We start from the raw sequence: 23,403 nt of genomic DNA on the forward strand, positions 1-23,403 counted from the left end.
TCTTTCTTTCTGTTTTCTCCTACACCTACTCCAGACACTGTCCCCTACCACTCCACTGACAGACAGCCCGTCAAGGTCACCAGTGACCTCCGTGTTCTCCTTTGCTAATTCTTCGTCTCCCAACCTCATGACAGAATCCTTGGATCGCTTCTGTCTATACTCAACCCTGGTGATCCTATTCAGCTTCATGTTCTTAAATATTAAATGTAAGCCTCCTGTCCAGACCTCTTCCTCTGAATTCCAGACTCATATCCAACCACCTATTGTACAACTCTAGAATGTGACACACTTTTCACACTTAGTATGTTCAAAGTCGAATTCCTGACCCCCTCCCTCTGCCCCTTCCAAACCCGCTCCTGTCATAATCTTCACTACCTTACTGGCCAAAAATCTTGGAGTCATCTTTGACTCTCTCTCTCTCTCTCTCTCTCACACACACACACACACTCACACTCTCTTTCTCTCTCTCTCCATGTGTCAGCATTTCCTGTTGGCTCCACTTTCCTACCTGATTATTCAGTACCCTAACTGGCCTCTCTGCTTCCATCCTGGGCCCTCTATAGGCTATTCCTAAATAGTATTCCTTATGGTAGGCCGAGTCAGACCAGGTTTTATCCTCTGCCAAAAGCTCTTTCGTGGACTCCACTCAGTAAATGCGGAAGGCAGTGTCTTCCCCCATCCCACTGCCTCTCTGTTACCTCCTATTACTCTCCTCCTTGATCCCTCTGCTCCAGCCACACTGGCCTCCTTGCTGATCCTTCAACACACCAGGCATATGTCCACCTTATGGCATCTGCAGACCTTTCCCACTGCGTGGAAGGCTGTGCTTTCCCCCAGGCAGGTGTATGGGCTACATATTTCCAATATTTATGCAAGAGCAACTTCAGTGAAACCTAAACCTGTGACCCACTACCACCACATTCCTTCTGCCCAGCACTCCTGCCCCTTTACACTGCTTAACTCTTCTGCATAGTACACACACACACACACACACACACACAGCTTTTGCCACCTGCCAGAAACTCCACGAGGGAAGGGATGAAGGGATTTTGGTTTGTATTATTCCCCGATGTAGCCCCAACACGCAGACCAGCACCTGGCATACAGTAGAGGCACAATAACTATTTGCTGGTAGGCCTATAAGGATCATGCCTTGTTCTGCTTTGTAAACCCTACAAGAACTTTTACATGGTTAAAAGTAGGCACAAGAACTTGCATTTGGTTAAGTTTAAAAAAATGCACTGAAAACAACAGCTCAAAATAAGAGTCACATCACTGCTTAAAATGGGAAGGTTTATTAAGGTTTTTCCTCCAAACGAACAGCCAAGCCCATGCTTCTTAAGAGAAGCGATTAGCAGGAAATGTATGTCACACCTTGGGCCCAGAACCACAGGAAGCTTCTTAACAAGCCAAAGAACTTGCATCCCCAATTCACTTTTAAAGCTCTTGTTGACGTCTGCAAAACAGAATCCATGTTGCCTCCCAGAAAACAGAACTAGGCACCCAGTTCAAAGTCTCCAGCTGTTCTCAACAAGAGTATTTAAGCAAGATATGGCATTAAATAAGTGCACTACACATTCAACACATTCAACAAACCCAAGATGAAGTTATAGTAAGAAAAATCCATGTTCAATGCAATGTCTATGCTACATTTTCAAGAATAACTTGCATGTTTTTACATTTTTGGGGAATAGAAATGCTAAAAGCTGGGTGGTTAGACTGCCTCAAAGCTCACATTCATTTCCTCCCCGGCAAGATGGGCTCCTTCCAGATCCTGGACAAGCACCCAAACCACTCTGCCCTTTTAAGTTTGGAGCTGAGTCAAGAGGGGCTATTTTAACACACATTTAAGTAGCACCTTAAATAAGTACAAGACCCAAACAAAACAAAAGGTTATTTTACAAGTTATTTTCCTCCTCCGAATACCTGACAATTTCTTCACACTTTGGTTTCACTACACACATATTTATGAGTGTATTTTATGCCCTCTAACATTCTACTATGATTGCTTACAAAGGAAAATACTGAGGTAATCTTTGTATCTTTCTGTCCCTCAGTCCTGAAAACAAAAATCGGATACGTGAACTGACAAATATATGTGTACCTATGAGGATAATGAGGCAAACTATTTGAAATTGGGCAGGTCCAGAAAATGCAGAATGTTCATATGTGGAGAAAAGCAGCCTCAGACCAAGTAACCTATGTTCATAAAGTTGGTAATAAAGATCAGTATCTTCCCAAGGATTGACTTTTTCCAAGTACATTCTAACTCCAAAGATGCACACGGTTTCACCAAGGAGTAAAAGGCAGCCGGCTATGATGGCAAACCAAGCTGCCAAATACAGGTTCGTTCAAAGTTGTAGGGAAGAGAAAAACACACCAATATCCATCTCTCTCTAAACATTCCTAAGAGAATTTGCCCTGTGGCCACAGTTCAATGAATTACAATGCTATTCATATCTCTGACGAATTTCTTATATCTTCTCTGCCCAATTAAACTGCAAACTCTTGAGGGAGGGCCTTCACACCTCTTTGTGAGGCACACAGTATTTATAGAATAGATGGCTTGAATATCTACTTTTAATTCAATGGTAGAAGTGTTAACTGATACTGAAGCTCCCCCTGGTGGAGGGTAAAATTATAGATTATGTATTAACTTAGTTTCCAAAACTAAGATTGTTTGGGGACACTATGAAGCCATTAAAGTTGTTCGTATTCTAGTGGAAAAAAGCAAACTACCGACTGTGACATCAAGCCTCCTTTAAAGTAGATATTACTCATATAACCAAAGTTAATATACTTTAAATAGCCATAAATACTGATACGGCGTCAGTTCTTCAATATTCACCATATGAGATTCATATAATATCCTTGAGGACTTTTTGATTTTTCTGCTATAAAAATATATCGTATTTTCAGGCACCCTCCCCTCTGGAACCAAGACTAAGGACTTCACATAGGGACAATATAAAGCACACCTATCTCACTTTCTGACAGGATACCTTTCCATCTTGCTCAGCAATGGCAGACTTCTTTGAGATAACAATGCATGTCTCTGAATTCAGCTGGTCCTGCTCTGCACACTACTGTGTGCCACAAGGGCATTTTTCCTCACAGTTCTACCTTTATCCCAAGTAGACTGTGTAAGATGTAACAAAGAAATCCAGTACCTGTCGTCTTTTCCTACCATGTCCTAAAACAGAGGACATCAAGTTATGCTCCTAGTCAAGCAGACTGTAACTTGGGAGTTCTTCTTACTTAAAATAATTCCTACTTAATCTGGCAAATAACGACACAATCTATGTAACAGGTAATATTTAGAAATGTTTGCTCGCTTATGAGATGGTTATCTATGATTTTAAGTCCAAAGGAATGTTTGAGAGGTGAGTTTCAAAGCAGAATGACTTTAGAGGACCTTAAAATATGCTACACTGACCTGGACAGACTGGCCCTAATGCTTCACTTATTTTTTTTTTTAATTTATTGCATTTATGAGATTTTTGGCCCCTCAGTCCCAGACATATGTATAACTGAATCAGTAGAAGGTAAGTATTAGGTAACTAAGTTTATTAGAAACTTAAAAGAATACAATTTCCAAATTTTCTTTTTACAATATTTTAACATTTTCTCAGGTTGGTCAGAGATTACATTTGAAATCTGACCTTTAAATTTCAATTTAGTAACTGATGGGGCTGACCACACTCCTAGGAAGTCTCAACAAGGCATGAACACTACTTCACACCTAGTTGCAACGAGACAGCATCTAGATCCCTGAGCAATGATTTAGACTTTCTAGGACTGGTTTCCTCCTCAACATTCAGGGACAAGGCACAGGGTTTCCTAAGCTTGTTTCTTTCCTTCTCTAGCACTTAAGTGGCTAACAAGCTGTTTTGCTCTACCTCTATGGTGTACATAAGTCATATCACCCTAGGTCCATGTCCTACTTAAGCCCCACTTTTTGTAAAAAACAGAAAAAAAAAAACTGGGAAGGAAAGGAAAAGCACCACTATATAGCCAGCTAAAAATTTAACTTAGCAATCTTTTCCATATGACTACCACTATACTACTTCATATACAGTTGAAGAAAAAGCAACTGACACATCCTTTATATGCTTTTTCACTTTTACCCACTTCTCTTAGATTCTTCGATCTATTATAAAGCAAACTTGAAAATATTTACATAACATTTCATTGGTGGACTTATACTCAACAAATTAACAATGGCAAAATGATTCCCTTGAAATTACAACCTGTGGAAGATTTGAAGTAGTAAAAGTTAAACCCTGATACAGTATTAAACTTATCTTTTTACATATAAAAATAATACACAGTGGGATATTTTATTCAATAAGATACAATCTTTAAGATCAAGAGAGAATATACAAAACTATTGTATGTAGTCTGATGTATTTTACTGTATAATAGGAATAAATATATATAGAACAGAAAGTGCGAGGTCTGTTTGTAGAGAAATCACCATTTACTTAGGGGTTTAAAGCCAAGTGTTCTGCAGGTACCAGCCAGGAAGGAGCTACTGCTGCATTTAAAACAATGTGATCATTATAAAATAAAGGCCTTAAATCTATAAACAATAACAAAAACACACAAACCAAATGAAAATGTACTAAAATTTAATCATCCATAAAAGCTGTAATTTAATCTGACAGTAAAACACAAGAAGCAATATTAGAGGTGGTTTAGTATATTATATATTTTAGCTTTGAAAGCCATAGAAATCAGTTATCCCAGTTTTTTTCTCTATAAAAGACCCATTTTTCCAAAGCATTATGCACAAACAATTTTAATTAGAATATAATGACAGAATGATATTTCATAATTTTTTAAATATAAAATGAAGTCAATGACTCAAAAAAGTTATCTGCTGCAATGAGTCTGAGGGGAAATTTTCATAATCTATATCATTACAGATATAAAGTATAATGGTTCAACTTTTTAGTGCTTGACAGGGAGGAAACATGATAAAAAGGTCAATATGAAATCATTTGATTATAGTAGCAATATCTAACATTTGAAATGCATCCATGCTCTTTTGTATAATCATATTAGAGTCAAGTATATTTATTTTCACATCTGTTATAACTGCTATTGCAAAGGAGAAATACTATTGTCTTATTTTCCAAGAGATATACACAGAGCAATTCTTTTCTCCAGGGAACTTGTGCAAACCAATATAAGATCTAAACTCTTCACATAATATATAAAACAGGAGAAGCCTCTTCAGATTTATTTTTTGAAGTCTGGAATGCTGGCACTTTCCAATTAGGCAACAGTTCTTCATTCCTGTAATCTAGAACATTGAATAGATACAGATATATATATACTGATATATATGGTTAACCTTGATGTCAGAAGATGATAGTAAGTAAGTAGATACATAATAATACAGAGAGAAATAATGATTTTGGCTGATCATTATTAGATAACTAAATTATATTAAACATATATAGTAACAAGGCTATTTTAAACTCCCTTTAAAAATGTTTAAAAAATAGTTTTATTGTACTTAGTGTTTCACAATATATCTGGCAGTCCTGTCTGTAAAGAGGAAAACAGTGATTATTTCATTTCTACCCCAGTATCATCTTATTTTTAAAGGTTCCTTTTCCACTAAGGAAACAACTCATGCCTGCATCAACTTCCCAATGGAAATTCTTTATTCAACCATTTTATGATTATTTATATTAGGGTTACCTATTCCAATTCAGGCTAGGACAAGAAGAAACGATACAGAAAGAGCTGATGCCCATTTTCAAGGGCAGAAGACTCAAAGTTAGGTTTACTGCTCAGCAGAAAAGAATTAGGTTAAAGGAATAATTTCCTGAAGATGAATTTTTCCTCAGTTTAAAAAAGTAGGACATATTAGAAAGAGACTAACACGCTTCAGTATGATTTTGCCTAACGGCTAGGGCTAGGTAAGCTGCCCTTAAGGTTCACATACCCTTACTAAAACCATTTATAGTGGCTATTTAAATTTATTCCATATCTCAGTACTTCTTAAATGGGATCAACATAGCACTTAAAGTCTATAATCACAGCAAAATGCTCTGCAAAGTATTCTGATTACTAAGTGACCTATTATTTGGTATTATCAAATATGCACAGAGATCTCAGGTAACATTAAATATATTGTAAGCTGAATTACCTATCAGAGCCTAAGAATTTATGCAACCAGGATGAAAGTCTTATTTCTAGATTTAGGTCAAGATTTCTTTCCTCTAAGGTAACACTCATAGTAGTACACTGTAGGGTGTACGTGAATGAATCTGCCCAATAGGCCAGGAGACGGCACCTCTTCCTTTAGACATAAGCTAAAAGGACATTTTCTGAGAACTGGACATTAAACGAGGGTCAGCTAAGATAATGATAAAAATGAGCCAGTCAGGGGCTTCCCTGGTAGTGCACTGGTTAAGAATCCGCCTGCCAATGCAGGGGACACGGGTTCAAGCCCTGGTCCGGGAAGATCCTACATGCCATGGAGCAACGAAGCCTGTGCGCCACAACTACTGAGCCCCGCACTCTAGAGCCTGCAAGCCACAACTACTGAGCCCATGTGCCACAACTACTGAAGCCCACGCTCCACAACAAGAGAAGCCACCACAATGAGAGGCCTGCACACCACAACGAAGAGTAGCCCCCGCTCGCCGCAACTAGAGAAAGCCCATGCACAGCAACGAAGAACCAAAGCAGCCCAAAAAAAAAAAAAAGCCAGACAACTAACTGTAGAAGAGTTAAATACATTTCAGAACAGGAACTGGAGTTCTCATTTTTTTCTACCTTTGTACCCTTACCTAAAGAAACACAAATACTATCAACTTTAACAATAATCACCTTCAAGGAGCTGATGATTTATAGTTACTGACTCAAGATTTCACTAAAAGCCTAAGCAAGCATTTGGCCAGAAGCTGTTTTTCCAAAATCTCACTATCCAGAGGCAATCTGTGACCTTTACTCCTTTCTGTCTATTTTCCCTCTACTTCATTTCAAAAAGGGGTACAATTACTCAGTTGTTTCCCCTAAGAGAGTTTCATTCATATCTCTAAGGAAGCACATATTAGTTAATTTGATGCTCCAGAAGATGTAATCTACTAAACAGACCCAAGAGACCTACAAGAGTTTTAGCACAACCAACTCTCCTCTAAGCGGACCCAGTTTAGTAACAGTCCCATAATTAGCATCAAATTACATCATAAATCCACTCCATGAAAGTATTCTTTTATGGTAATGTTTACAGAGTTGATGAACATAAGTAAAAACTGTTCAGGGGATTTAAATATATAATTAAGGGAAAACAAATGGTCCCACATGGCCTGGTTGCTTACGTGATAGGCAGCGATAGGCAGCTTCAATGCGGCCACTAATTTCTCTCCAATGGGTTCACTTAATGAAAACTTAAGTGGTACTTAAAGTTGACTACTACCTACAGACCTATAGAAGAAACATTTGAAAGACGTCAACCCACACCTGAGAGGAAATGACTTCTAAAACTACACTGACATACCAACACACATCCAGCAGAATGGCTCAAGTTACAAAGACTGACAATACCAAATTTGGGGAGGATGTGGAACTCAGTAAACTGCTAGTAGGTGTGTAAACTGGTACAACTACTTGGAAAAATTTCTTAGCAGTATCCACCAAAGCTACCACATATATAGTGTATAGTCTGGCCATTTCATTCATACACACACACACACACACATACACACACACACACCAAACAGAAATGCATGCACATGTACATAAAGACTTGTACAAGAAAGTGCACAGGACAGCTTCATCTACCACAGGGCAGACAGCAGAAGCAAGAAGAACTACAATCCTGAAGCCTGTGGAACAAAACCCACATTCACAGAAAGACAGACAAGATGAATAGGCAGAGGGCTATGTACCAGATGAAGGAACAAGATAAAACCCCAGAAAAACAACTAAATGAAGTGGAGATAGGCAACCTTCCAGAAAAAGAATTCAGAATAATGATAGTGAAGATGATCCAGGACCTCAGAAAAAGAACGGAGGCAAAGATCGAGAAGATGCAAGAAATGTTTAACAAAGACCTAGAAGAATTAAAGAACAAACAGACGAACAATACAATAACTGAAACGAAAACTACACTAGAAGGAATCAATAACTGAGGCAGAAGAACGGTAAGTGCCTGGAAGATGGAATGGTGGAATTCACTGCTGTGGAACAGAATAAAGAAAAAAGAATGAAAAGAAATGAAGACAGCCTAAGAGGCCTCTGGGACAACATTAAACGCAACAACATTCGCTTTATAGGGAGGGGTCCCAGAAGGAGAAGAGAGAGAGAAAGGACCAGAGAAAATATTTGAAGAGATTATAGTCAAAAACTTCCCTAACATGGGAAAGGAAATAGCCAACCAAGTCCAGAAAGCACAGCGACTCCCATACAGGATAAACCCAAGGAGAAACATGACGAGACACACAGTAATCAAATTGGCAAAAATTAAAGACAAAGAAAAATTTTTGAAAGCAGCAGGGGAAAAATGACAAATAACATACAAGGGAACTCCGATAAAGTTCACAGCTGATTTCTCAGCAGAAACTCTACAAGCCAGAAGGGAGTGGCATGATATACGTAAAGTGATGAAAGGGAAGAACCTACAACCAAGATTACTCTACCCGGCAAGGATCTCATTCAAATTCGATAGAGAAATCAAAAGCTTTACAGACAAGCAAAAGCTAAGAGAATTCAGCACCACCAAACCAGCTCTACAACAAATGCTAAAGGAACTTCTGTAAGTGGGAAACACAAGAGAAGAAAAGGACCTACAAAAACAAACCCAAAACAATTAAGAAAATGGTCATAGGAACATACATATTGATAATTACCGTAACCGTGAATGGATTAAATGCTCCAGCCAAAAGACACAAGCTTGCTGAATGGATACAAAAACAAGACCCATATATATGCTGTCTACAAGAGACCCACTTCAGACCTAGGGACTGAAAGTGAGGGGATGGAAAAAGATATTCCATGCAAATGGAAATCAAAAGAAAGCTGGAGTAGCAACACTCATTATCAGATACAATAGACTTTAAAATAAAGAATGTTACAAGAGACAAGGAAGGACACTACATAATGATCAAGGGATCAATCCAAGAAGAATCTATAACAATTATAAATATATATGCACCCAACATAGAGCACCTCAATACATAAGGCAACTGCTAACAGCTATAAAAGAGGAAATTGACAGTAACACAATAATAGTGGGGGACTTTTAACACCTCACTTACACCAATGGACAGATCATTCAAACAGAAAATTAATAAGGAAACAGAAGCTTTAAATGACACAACAGACCAGATAGATTTAATTGATATTTATAGGACATTCCATTCCAAAACAGCAGATTACACTTTCTTCTCAAGTGTGCATGGAACATTCTCCAGGATAGATCACATCTTGGCTCACAAAATCAAGCCTCAGTAAATTTAAGAAAATTGAAATCATATCAAGCATCTTTTCTGACCACAACACTATGAGATTAGAAATCAATTACAGGGAAAAAAAACGTAAAAAATACAAACACACGGAGGCTAAACAATACGTTACTAAATAACCAAGAGATCACTGAAGAAATCAAAGAGGAAATCAAAATATACCTAGAAACAAATGATAATGAAAATACGACGATCCAAAACCTATGGGATGCAGCAAAAGCAGTTCTAAGAGGGAAGTTTATAGCTATACAAGCCTACCTCAAGAAACAAGAGGAGTCTCAAATAAACAATCTTACCTTACACCTATCTAACCTTACATCTAAAGGAACTAGAGAAAGAAGAACAAACAGAACCCAAAGTTAGCAGAAGGAAAGAAATCATAAAGATTCAGAGCAGAAATAAATGAAATAGAAACAAAGAAAAAAATAGCAAAGATCAATAAAACTAAAAGCTGGTTCTCTGAGAAGATAAACAAAATTGATAAGCCATTAGCCAGACTCATCAAGAAAAAGAGGGAGAGGACTCAAGTCAATAAACTTAGAAATGAAAAAGAAGTTACAACAGACACCACAGAAATACAAAGCATCCTAAGGGACTACTTACTACAAGCAACTCTATGCCAATAAAATGGACAACCTGGAAGAATGGACAAATTCTTAGAAAGCAATAGAAAATATGAACAGACCAATCAGAAGTAGTGAAATTGAAACTGTGATTAAAAATATTCCAACAAGGGCTTCCCTGGTGGCACAGTGGTTAAGAGTCCGCCTGCCGATGCAGGGGACACGGGTTCGTGCCCCGGTCCGGGAAGATCCCACATGCAGTGGAGCGGCTAGGCCTGTGAGCCATGGCTTCTGAGCCTGCGCGTCCGGAGCCTGTGCTCTGCAACGGGAGAGGCCACAACAGTGAGAGGCCCGCGTACCATGCAAAAAAAAAAGAAAAAAAAAATTCCAACAAACAAAAGCTCAGGACCATATGGCTTCACAGGGGAATTCTATCAAACATTTAAAGAAGAGCTAACAACCATCCTTCTCAAACTCTCCCAAAACATTGCAGAGGAAGGCACACTCCCAAACCCATTCTATGAGGCCACCATCACCCTGATACCAAAACCAGACAAAGATACTACAAAAAGAGAAAATTACAGACCAATATCAATGATGAATATAGATGCAAAAATCCTCAACAAAATACTAGCAAACAGAATCCAACAGCACATTAAAAGGATCATACACCAGGATCAAGTGGGATATATCCCAGGGATGCAAGGATTCTTCAATATATGCAAATAAATCAATGTGATACACCATATTAACAAACTGAAGAATTAAAAACCATATGATCATCTCAAAAAAAAAAAAAAGAAAAAGAAAAAATAGAAAGTGCACAGGCACCATACTTGTTCCTGGAAAGAACCCAAATGTCCATCAACAGTAGAATACATAAATATATGGCTAGTATAGTCATACAATAAAAATAAACTACTGCTATATGCAACAAGGATTATTCTCAAAAACATTTTTGAGTGAAAGAAGCCACACATAAAATAACACATTAAGTGTTTTTGTTTCTGTTAAGTTCAGAGAGGCAAAACTAATCCATTGTGTCAGGAATCAGGGCTGGGATTACATCTGAGGAGGAATGACTATTACTGATATATATGTGTGCTCACTTTGAAATATTTCATCAAAAAAAAATTTATTTTCAGATAAACCACTGTTCCACTTCAATTCAGCTTGAATTTCGGTGTGACCTTGGAAGGCTTTCTATTCATTGAACCACTATTGTTTGGACACCCATTCTGTACCAGGCACTGGGGATGTACTGGTGAGTAAAACAGACATGATCCTTGCCCTCCCTCAGACAGCTTAGAATCTCATGGAGAAAAAGACAAATTATCCAGTAGATGAACATATCTATAAGTTATATAAAACATTTACAAATTACAGAAGCCTGGAAATACCCTAAGAGGTGAAATGGGAAGTGGTTACTGTTGGGGAAAACCCCAAATAAGAGGATGAGAAAGGTATCTGCTCTGCTTTTAGCATCTTACCTGGCTCAGAGCTGCTGCTTATTGTGGGTCTAAAGCAGCAGACATGATTTCTTTTTAGGCTTCTTCTTTTCCACTGGTGTTTTTCTATTTATCTGTCTGACCAGGTCATAAAATATCTAAATAAAAACAAGAAAAAGTACTTATTTAACCAATATTTGAGACCTTGTTCCACAAAACAATCTTGATTCTGTGAAATATTATTCTGCTCTTGGATCTGTATTTTGCTGCTTCTTAGAAACAGCAGGTTTCTAAGAAGCCTCAGCTGATTTTCAGTCAGGGTAAAGCACAACTTACCTACTTACAATGAGGGAAATACACTTGCTCTTAGAGATATTCAATAACAAATTAGAAAAAAGAATTAGTAGTGAAAAAAACAAGATAGTGAAGTGGAATCTTTGATGCTTCAAAAACCTAATTATTAAGAGAACAGTTAATGCTTCACTTATATCTTTATACTTGCTTTATTTTTTAAAAAGTTCAAACTTACAGAAAAGTTGCAGGTACCAAGAACTTATGTATTTTCTTCACCCATATTCACCAGTTAGTAATATTTTGCCAAATGTACATTTTTCCAAAGAAGAAATGCAGATGGCCAACAGGCACATAAAAAGATGCTCAACATCGCTCATCATCAGGGAAATGCAAATCAAAACCACAATGAGATATCACCTCACACCTGTTAGAATGGCAATTATCAAAAAGAACACAAATAACAAATGTTGATGAAGATGTGAAGAAAAGGGAACCCTCCTACACTGTTGGTGGGAATGTAAATTGGTGCAGCCACTGTGGAAAACAGTATGGAGGTTTCTCAAGAAAACGAAAAATAGAGCTACCATATGACCCAGCAATTCCACTCCTGGGTATATATCCAAAAAAACCCAAAAACACTAATTTGAAAAGATACATGCACCCCATGGGACTTTCCTGGTGGTCCAGTGGGTAACACTCCATGCTCCCAATTCAGGGGGCCCGGGTTCGATCCCTAGTCAGGAACTAGATCCCACACGCATGCTGCAACTAAGAGGTCCGCATGACGCAACTAAAAAAAAAGATCCCTAGTGCCACAACTAAGACCTGGCGCAGCCAAAGTAAGTAAGTAAGTAAGTAAAGAAGTAAATAAATAAATATTTTTAAAAAAGATACATGCACCCCAATGTTCATAGCAGCATTATTTGCAACTGCCAAGATATGGAAGTGTCCATCAACAGATGAATGAATAAAGAAGATGTGGTGTATATATACAATGGAATACTACTCTGCTATAAAGAATGAAATTTTGCCATTTGCAGCAACATGGATGGACTTAGAAGGCATTATGCTAAGTGAAATAAGTCAGACAAAGACAAATATTGTGTGATATCATTTATATGTGCAATCTAAAAAATACAACAAACTAGTGAATATAACAAAAAAGAAGCAGACTCACAGATACAAAGAACAAACTAGTGGTTACCAGTGGGGAGAGGAAGGGGGAAGGGGCAATATAGGGGTAGGGGTTAAGAGGTACAAACTATTAGGTATAAAATAAGCTACAACGATATATGGGGAATATATGGGGAACAGCAACATGGGGAATATAACCAATATTTTATAATAACTATAAATGGAGTAAAACCTTTAAAAATTATGAATCACTACACTGTACACCTATAACATATAATATTGTACAGCAAACTATACTTCAATTTAAAAAATAATGGTCCTAAGATTACAAGCCTAAATTAATTGTTGAAGGGGGGACCCCTTCATTTACCCCCCTTTGGGATAAACAGATTTATCCCAAAGCTATTGATTCATTTATATTCTTTTCTTTCTGGTCCATCCTACCCACTCTCCCATTTTCTTTCAACCATTTAATTCTATTATCTTATTTCTAAGAAAGTTGAAAACTTAAGAGTTTATGAACAAAATGGTAGTTTCTGTTTCACAGCTCCAAAGCCCTTCAAGAACTTAATGTTCATAAGCCATAAACAAAATCTCATTAGTTCCCCAGCCTCAGTGCATAATCTATAAGTGAAAAATAACAAAAGGATAAACTAAAATAGTAAATTAATCAAAACAGCATGTTTCTTCATGGTAGCCATGGGTTTCTGGTACTAAACAAAATGGTAACTGGTTTTGTGGTATTACCCTTAAGGATTTCCTTGGCAAACGGTGCCTACCTCACAGCAGCAATGATGAGGGCAAGTTCGAACTATAGTTATTTGGTTAGATATGCTGAAAGCCCTCAGTCTAGGTTCTTCCTCATCCTTCTGAACTACAGAAAAATCTAAAAGGAACACAGAATAATTTCTCAATCCCTCTATCACTCCTTAATTGGAATGTTTTGATTCCAATTATTATTCCAGCATCAGCAAAGAACAATTAATTCTTGATTAAGACTGATGTGATTCTGATACAACTATGTACTACTTTCAAAACACAACAAAAATGATGAGTTTTTAAAAAAAATATTTATTTATTTTTACTTATTTATTTATTTTGGCTGTGCCGTGTCTTAGCTGTGGCACGTGGGATCTTCGTTGCAGCATGCGGGACCTTTTCTTTTTTTTTTAAGTTGAGGCATGCAGACTTCTTACTTGCGGCGTGCATGCGGGATCTAGTTCCCCGACCAGGAATCAAACCTGAGCCCCCTGCATTGGGAGAATGGAGTCTTACCCACTGGACCTCCAGCGAAGTCCCAAGAGTTTTTTTTAAAAAAATTATATATTCTCTGATATAGATAGTAGAGAATTAGAGGGCAATTTAGTTAAGCAGGATGTCCCTGTATGATTTCAAACTTGAGTCCAAGAGTTCAATCATGTGAAAGTATGATCTCTCTATCTTCAGGCACTCAGAAATCACACACATATTTTCAAGGCATTAGCTGTCTGAGGAACTATTAACTACCCCCAAAACTCCACAGTTGGATTATTAGGCTATCAAGAGAGAAATATTAAAAGAAAGAAATTATTACACTCTCAAGAATTTCTAGCATAAAGTTTGTATGTTTTCCAAAAGAGTAAAGAACCTTAAGTAGCTAATGTATTTCATTTTGTTGTATTTTTTTTCTATTTTTGTTTTATAAACCTTCATGTCAACGGTTGATTTCAACGAGGCTACTGTGAAAAAGCACCTCTGCTGCATGGGAAACTGAAACCCAGAGGAGGGAGATCTAGTAGCATGTAAGTTCCCACAAACAGGTAATGCTTGAAAGGTAAGGAATACCTCCGGTCCACTGTGCTCACTGGACCCTGGCCCAACTCAACCTCGGCCGAGTCCTATGAACTTGGTGGTCGGGTACCAGTGAGGGTGATCACAGGACAGCAGGAACTATATCTCTAAGGCCAATCATCCTGCAGATGGTGACCGTGCACTACTACTCCCCTAGCCAAGCTCATTGTTTTACCTCATGTGTTTATGTGTTTTACCTTAACGTTCTCTCTCTTTTCTTTTTTGGTGGTGGTGTGGGGGAAACTAAACCAAAAATCAACATTTTATGATCAGCCATGTTTTTCAGGATAACATCTATGAAACTGTAATTCCACAACAGAGAAAGTTGAAACTAGAAGCATTTCATACTTCCTTTCATTTACTTGGCAGTGAATTACAAATAACTGTTGTTGAAGATCTCAGCAGGACTTGTTCCCCATTAGGATGTAAACTTCTTGAGGGCAAGAATAGTCTCTGTCTAAATGACTGTTACCCTGGTGCCTAACACAGTGGAACATAGGAACACAATGAATATTTGCTGAATAAATAAAATTTATGAATTTCTTATTTTTATGTATTTATTAAAACTGGTTTTATCTGAAAGACAAGCTTTGACTTATTATTTGTAAAACTTATTTATTTATTTATGGCTGCGTTGGGTCTTCATCGTGGTGCGCGGGTTTCTCATTGCGGTGGCTTCTCTTTGCTGTGGAGCACGGGCTTTAGGGCGTGGGCGCGTGGGCTCAGCTGCTCCGCGGCATGTGGGATCTTCCCGGACTGGGGCTCAAACCCGTGTCCCCTGCATTGGCCGGCGGGTTCTTAACCACCTCGCCACCAGCGAAGTCCCACAACCTTAAATTTTCTTCGTGTCACACATTTAAAGTAATTTGGTCATTTAAAAAGTCAAATAATAGTCTACAACCATAATATCAGTGAAGGAAAAGTGACCAAAAGAACCAAAGGAATCAGAGAGGAATCATAAGCAAAAACACACCAGAGGACTCTGATAACCTAAACCAGTCTTAACTCTCATCTATGTTGTAAGTGTGCTGAACTCTGACTGATTACCTGTGATGCTACAAATGGCAAGCACACTGGCAAATGAAGACTTCTGTACTACTGGGAAAGGAAAGAAGCCTATTCTGCTTTTTTTTTGAAGAAAAAAAGGCTTATGTTAAAATTAACAAAAAGCAAAGGAACCTCTTAAGATTTTGCTTGGATGTAGTGGTTGCAGTTGGGGATTGCACTAATCTTTTAGGGATCCAGTAAACTATTGGCCCTTTACATCCAGGCAGGCAAGCTTACTTGTTAAGCATTCCTGTCCCCAGCTATGTTCTCAGGATAGTGGAGTAGTTAAGTCACGGACAAAAAAAGCCTTGTGCACCTGCTGTTATCAGGCCTAAAAGACCGAGTGAATCATAGTTCTGTATCCATCCACACTCACACAGATTCTTCCCTTTGAGTCATGCACCAAAGGGAAGCAGGACTCAAAACACCAAATTCCATGATATCTTTCTGTACAACGTAAGTTCATTACAGTAACTACTTTGATTTTTTTATTTTTCTACTTGACTTTACAACCTTTTTACACACATCTGTATAGGTAATTGTTATAATACAAGGGTGATGTGACAATTTTCACACACCACTTTCTGGCTTATCATTTAGAGGCTTAGCAGGACTTTAAAAAACATATTCTTTAACTTAAACCACCTCTTTGCCAACAAGGTAAATATAAGTGTCCTCATCACAGCCAACAAAGTGATTTCATATAAGAGAAGGAATAAGGTTTCTAGGAATTACTTAGTGTTTTCCATAAATTGATAGATAAATACTTAAAAGAACACCACTTTTTCTTTTTTAAAAAATGTTTTTGGCTGTTAACTTAAAAGAAAGGAAACTAAAAAGGCACTTATTTGTGCTGCCTAGCAGCTGTAGTTTACCTCATTAACGTTGATCTTCGACTTTGCAGAAGATTCTAAAAAGGCACAGTTACACCACTGTCTTGCTAAATTCTGACCCTGTTCTTTGCCAACTACTCGCTCATCTTCCAGGTCACATTTATTACCAACCAAAATCATTGGAACCTGCGAGAAGGAAAAAATCATATAATAAGCCCTAACATACTTGTTACTCAGCCTTTTATAAGTAAGCAACTACCAGTCACCAACTGAAATGTGTTAGTTAGGACTATAATCTTCATCAAGTGCTTAAAAAAAGGTGTATGTACGTGTGTTGGGGGGAAAATGGAGGGGGAAGAGACAGAAAAAATATGGACAAGATTCTACAACACTGATCTGCTAAATTATTTTAAGACTATAATCCCAAAATGCTCAGGTGGACTAATGCTAATGGCTGAATTCCAAGTAGAAAAATCTGAAGGAAAAGGAACCTCCTGCAATACTCATTGTCTTGGTGTGTTTTAAGTGCCTCATCTCACAGGACCAAAAAATGCCAATAGTAGCGGCAAGACCAACACGTTAATAAGTTTTACTTCTACAACTGACATCTAGATCTGAAGACTAGCTTAGATGAGATATTAAGGAAAAGAATAAAAATACAGCCACTGAGTAGCTATGTCTTCATCTACAACTCAATCTTTAGTTTATTACATGGGATAAAGAGATTAACATTACCAGAATTCAGTGATTTGCATGTAATTGCCTATGAAAAGAGAACTCTCTTAGATGAATTAGTCATGGGAAGAAAGAGAACTATTCATTAGGTTATGGTTGGTCATGAGTCATATGGTGCAAATTCCTCCCGCCTACAGTATTACCCAAAGTTGAGGTCTTAAGCAGGTGCCTATGTTCCCATTAATAATGAGAGAGAGCACACAAAAACAGAAAAGAAGGTACAAATGAAATTTTATATCCTAATTTATACAACTTTTGAAAAAGGAACTTTCTGTAGCTCAAAACTGAGACAAACGTAAAATATACATTTAATCTTTGCAAAAAGGCAAAACAACAATGATGCTATTCATCAAATAAGACAAGAATTCTAAACAGTATATTTTACCACAATAAAAAATTAACATTAAAAAAAGAATTCTAAAACAAAAACAAAAAAATATATAAAAATGTAAGTTAATTAAAATCTTTAACATAATTCAAAGGAAAAAACTAAGTAAAAACTGTACCAACAGAATTTTAGAAATAGGAACACAGCATTACGGTTCTTAATAATGTTCTCTGAACACTGTTTCTGACATAACTACCAACTTTCCAAGCCCAACTGGAGTCCCCCTTCTTCTACCAAGTACTCTTTGATTCTTCTTTCTCCACTCCACTTATGACCCACATAGCACCATGTAGGTCATAAGTGCAGTAGAGAAAGAAGAACTTTACATACGTGTCCTTCTTTTCTAATCATCTCAGCATATTATCTGTAGGTAAATTTAGAAAGCTTAAAAACGTTTTTGGTCACCAGGGCTCTTAGGCGCATGGTAAATACCCTCTAAATCCTCTACTGATAGAGAAAATGGACACTTTTTATTTGGCCATAGAGAGATGGCAGTATGCTATATATATAGAGAAATACTTACATCTTCTGTGTCCTTAACCCGTAAAATCTGTTCCCTCAGGTCTTGTAAGTCATTAAATGTGGACTGAGCTGTAATAGAATATACTAGTGCAAACCCTTGGCCATTCTTCATATACAAATCTCTCATCGCTGTAAATTGCTCCTATAATAAAAAATATGCAATTATAAATATGACTTCTTAAATGTATATTGAAACAATTTAAATCAGAATAATCACAAGTGAGCTACTGAATTTTTTTTTTAATGTATGTATGTATGTATATATAAATATTTTTTGGCTGCATTAGGTCTTCGTTGCTGCACGTGGGCTTTCTTTAGTTGCGAGCGGGGGCTGCTCTTCGTTGCGGTGCACGGGCTTCTTATTGCGGTGGCTTCTCTTGTTGTGGAACACGGGCTCTAGGCACACGGGCTTCAGTAGTTGCAGTACGCAGGCTCAGTAGTTGTGGCTCGCGGGCTCCAGAAAGCAGGCTCAGTAGTTGTAGTGCACGGGCTTAGTTGCTCCGCGGCATGTGGGATCTTCCTGGACCAGGGCTCAAACCTGTGTCCCCTGCATTGGCAGGCAGATTCGTAACCACTGCGCCATCAGGGAAGCCCTGAATTCTTTATTACATGTTATCATGACAGGAAACATAAGACGTGATACACGGTTTCTGGAAAATTTGACATGAATGTCCCTGTCCCCTACGTACATGACTAGAAACAGCTACAGAATTAGAACGGAAATCTTAACCACTTTAATTTGTTTCTGTGTGATTTAGAAAAACTGCATATAGTTCCTTTTTATATACAGATTTTAATTATTTTGGTGCTACAAAAGATGATGTCCAAGGTAGTGGTTTTGGAAAAGAGAAGTCCAAGTACTGAACTCTGAGGCCCTCCAACATTAAGAGGTTGGGGAAATGAAGACAAATCAGGAAAGGAGACTTAGGAGTAACGAATCATACAGGGAGAAAAGCAAGCAAGTGTTGTTTCCTAGAAGTCAAATGAATAAAATTTTTACAGATAAGGATAATGATCTACTGAGTCAAAGGTTGCTGAAAAGTCAAGAAGGTTGAGGATATATCCGAGGGATTGATTATGAATGACAGACCATGGACTTGAAGCTGTATAAAGAGGGGGTTGAGGATATGATAGATAATCAAAGATGTTAGATTTAACAGACTGCAGATTACAGTCAGGTTGAAAGGTATGAAAGGAAGTGAGATGGAGAAACAAGAGATGGTTAGTAGAGAGTAGGACACTTGAAAATGAGATTTAAGATGGTATTATGTTACTGGTAATCATATAGTCTAGGGTAAAGACCACGGGCATGAATGACTGAAGCAGGGTGGAGGTCAAGGACCTGAGGCCAAGCTACTGGATCATCTATATTACCCGTAAAGATTCTATTTGGATACTAAAATCACCAAGAATTCGGACTAAAGCAGTGTTGGAGAAAGTAAGCAAAAATCCTTAAGGAGTAAGGAGTGATCTAGAACAAGATCAAAGAGCATCAACTACTTTCCAAACGTTATGCAAGGCACTGGGGACAGAGAAGTAAACAGAAAATTACAACACAGCATGCTGAGTGCTAGGATGGTATAAATACAAGATATTTGAGAGCACAAGCGGAAGATCTCTGCAGAAGGGGAAAATTTTAATTTGGACAAGAGGAGGAAGAAACAATGCCCTCACACTTGTGGAGGCTGTGAAAGGAAGAAATAGAAAGTTTTTTTTTTTTTAACTGTTGGGGTCTTTGGGAACAAAGGAGAATTATTGCTGATTCAGAAGCTAGGAAATTTGGGGGTTGGACGAAGTGGCAAGAGGGGGAGGTCTCAATTCAGCTGATATAAGAAAGAAGGAGTTCCAGTGATCCAAAGCTTCCTGTTGGAATCAAGATCCATTTTCCCACAAAAGAATAGAAAAATATGGTATAATTCGTACTCTAATCGCTCCAGTCTGCTTAAGTTTTTTTTTGATCTGAAGCTTTCTTACCATTTATAAAATTATAGTGAATATTTGTGCTGAATTTTAAAACAACTTAAAACATTTAAGAATACCATCCATTTTAAAGCTAGGAATTGCCTAATAGGTAAAGTCTACGTATATGGAGAAAAAAAAAGAAAAGAAAATCATTTAATGTGTGCATTTTTTGTGGTAGTATAATTGTGGCAGAATAAAACCATCATTAATTAATTAAACAATTAAAAAGGTGAGGACAAATGAAGACAATGAAAATAAAAGCAAATACACAAATACACAAATATAAAAGACATTTTGTGCCAAGTGATTTATAATCACTATCTCATTTGATCAGTATAAGCACCCTATAATGTACTAAACATCACTATACTCATTTAAAGCATGTGAAAAATGAGGCTCAAAATAATCCTAAAGATTTTTGTCAGAACACACGTATCTGTCACCAGTCCCTTGAGATGTTAAAATGCTAATAAAAAGCAAAAAAAGTTTTTTAAATAAATGAATGACCATGGTGTTAAGAGTTAGTCTTATTTAAACCCAGAGAAATACCTATTTTAACTAAAATTCCGTATTTAAAATACTTTCCTTTTGTTTGTTCGTTTAAAGCACTAAGAGCATAATCCTTACCTCAATACAGGGAAAAGGAACTCAACACACAGATTCTGTAGGTGAGCGCAACATATAATTTAATAGTGATATGTGGGCATTAAGTACATCATAGATAGTTTCACACACATAAGAAAGTTTAGGAAGCCCTACGTTTAGAGACTTAACGTTCTTAATCAGAACAAATGCTTTTACTCACAGAAATCATTCAGGTGACCATATACTGTTCACAAATGAAAATCTGTCCACCCACCCTACCCCCGCCAAAAAAAAAGAGAAAACATCCTTACTGTTCCTGCTGTATCCAGGATTTCGAGCATACACTGTTGGCAGTCTACTTCAACTTGCTGTTAGGGTCAGGGCAGGGGGGTGGGGGGTGGAGGGGGATGAAAAAGTAACATCAAAATGTCAGTCTGTTTTCCTCCCACCTCTTCACTCAAAGTCCTTATTAACAACTACAAAGCCTTTCTCTAGCAGATTGCTGTATTGGTGGAGACCAAGTTGGTACTACAGTAAAGAACAGGAGGTCTCAAACACATTCTATTAATAATACAGAAGCTAGGACTGTTAATCCTGAGTTTAGATATTTTTCTGACCACTATAAACTCTGAGTAATGATTGTTGTTATTATTAGAAGCCAATGGTCATATTCTGCAATTTAAGAAAAACTGCAACAAACAGGTATAGTTCTAACAGGGAAAAAAAATGTATAAAGTATGTATATTTATATTATCTTCAAAACAAAGCACAAAAGCAGCTCAAAACAGCCAATATCTGGGGGTAAAGAAAACTTTGCCAACTTACCAGATTCAAGTTGTCAAAGTTTTACTAAAATATGCCCAAATTTAATACAAAGGAAATTCTTAAGAGATAAAGGGAACACAATAACACTGAACCTATAGAGTTCTCAAGACTTTAAAAAAAGGTACTTCTTTGGAAAAGCTGTGTGTATAAGGTGAAATTTCATATACTGAATTCTACTTTCCCAGGGCTTTACAGAAGAGAAGGTTGTCCTAAAGAAAGTATCAACTATTAGCTGTGAGGAAAATGTTCAATAAAGAAGGGATTAAGAAAAGTGCTTCAGCATTCAAGGTACATATCTCCGTTTGTAGTTAAAGCTTTAACCAGCAACTTATTTGGGGGAAATTTCAGTAATGCAACATGGTCTTCTAAAAATAAACATATTAACCTAAGGACTATTTTAAACTCTGCTTCTCTGTCAGATCAGGAATTGATGAGGAGCACCACAGGTGGATCTACAAACTCACTGTCTACCACTTACGGGACAAATATGATAACAACCTGCACAATCTGTGAATGGGCATGTTCAATGAACAATGAATTAGGTCTGTAGTTTCTCAATATATATCACAATTTTGTTTCCAATTTACAGATAATGAAACTGCTCTGCCAGTAGGCTTGATGAACTTAATTCAGCAAAAGTTATAGCACTATTTAAAGGTAAATTCTAAAACATCTACCAAAGCAACCCTTTCTTATTTGTTGAAAGGCAGGTTAATCTTTTTGGGGGGCAGTGGGGTATATCGTTGGTTACTAGGCTTTCTTACAACACTGTCTCTTCCCCCCCATAACATACTTGGGAAATAAAATCATGAAAATTCTCCACAATTCTAGCTAGTCTTATAGTTAAATAAAATAGTATTTTTTGTCAAGACCAACTATTAAAATGTTTTTTCCTTTTAAATAAGCTTTATTTTTTAGAAAGCAGCTTTTGGTTCACAGCAACACTGAGCAGAAAGTACAGAGTTCCGATACACCCTTTTCCTGCTCCCTGCTAGCCTCCCCCACTATCAGCATCCTGCATCAGAGTGGTACATTTGTGAGAATCAATGAACCTTCCTGTATCAACACATCATTATCATGCAAAGTCCACAGTTAGCAATTTTACTCTTGGTGTTCTGGTGTTACAGAATCCAACTCTTTAACTTTTTACAGTTTAAAGGAGAAATATTTTTGAAGTTATTATACAACTAAACAAAAATAACTTTCAGTTACTGTATAACTTCAAGCATAAAGTGTTCTTAATTTTAGTTCACAAAAAGAGTAATCAAAAATATACCTATTTATATGCAATTTTTCTACATTAAAAGAATTCCCACCAGGAAAATGTGTACATTAAAGAACAGATTACTAATCAGTAACAGAACATGGAGCTCTCTATAGCTAATAAGCAGTGTTCTACGAAAAGTATTTTGTCTTGGTGAAACTTTTAAAAACAAATACAGAACATCTGTATCATTTCTCAAAACTATTTTAAAAAAAGCAATTCCATGGATCAAGTTTTAAAGTCATAAGAAACTACTTGTAAGCATGTGTATACAAGTTTCATATTTTACCTTTCTGTAGGAATCTTCTATCGTTGGGTCATATTTTTCAACAAAAATTCCCTGAACAAATTGAACTGTCTAGAAATTTAAAAAAAGCAGACAAAAGTTAAGTACTTAAAAGAAAAATCAGCCCCTCTTAAATGTTACTTAACTTCGCAAAGTGGTAAAGGTTAAATGTAATTATATGAAAACTCTGCGTAAACATGCA

The 23,403-nt window shown here is 37.1% G+C and overlaps 1 protein-coding gene across 2 annotated transcripts in view; it reads right to left on the minus strand.

Annotated features, from left to right (window-relative positions):
* Positions 1 to 1,279: 1,279 nt before the first annotated feature.
* RAP1A (RAP1A, member of RAS oncogene family) overlaps positions 1,280 to 23,403 on the minus strand; it is a 78,260-nt gene continuing 56,136 nt past the window's right edge. For both annotated transcript variants that reach the window (XM_060139351.1, XM_060139352.1), the window contains exons 3-8: positions 23,205 to 23,273; positions 21,138 to 21,194; positions 18,281 to 18,421; positions 16,677 to 16,820; positions 11,539 to 11,654; positions 1,280 to 5,308 (exon numbers count right to left, since the gene is read on the minus strand). In XM_060139351.1, the coding sequence (XP_059995334.1) occupies positions 11,568 to 11,654; positions 16,677 to 16,820; positions 18,281 to 18,421; positions 21,138 to 21,194; positions 23,205 to 23,273 (498 nt within the window). In that variant the 3' untranslated portion in view covers positions 1,280 to 5,308; positions 11,539 to 11,567. The remainder of the gene's footprint in view (positions 5,309 to 11,538; positions 11,655 to 16,676; positions 16,821 to 18,280; positions 18,422 to 21,137; positions 21,195 to 23,204; positions 23,274 to 23,403) is intronic.

This window comes from Lagenorhynchus albirostris, chromosome 2 (genome assembly GCF_949774975.1).
Source record: "Lagenorhynchus albirostris chromosome 2, mLagAlb1.1, whole genome shotgun sequence".
In the NCBI taxonomy this organism is placed as follows: Eukaryota; Metazoa; Chordata; class Mammalia; order Artiodactyla; family Delphinidae; genus Lagenorhynchus; species Lagenorhynchus albirostris.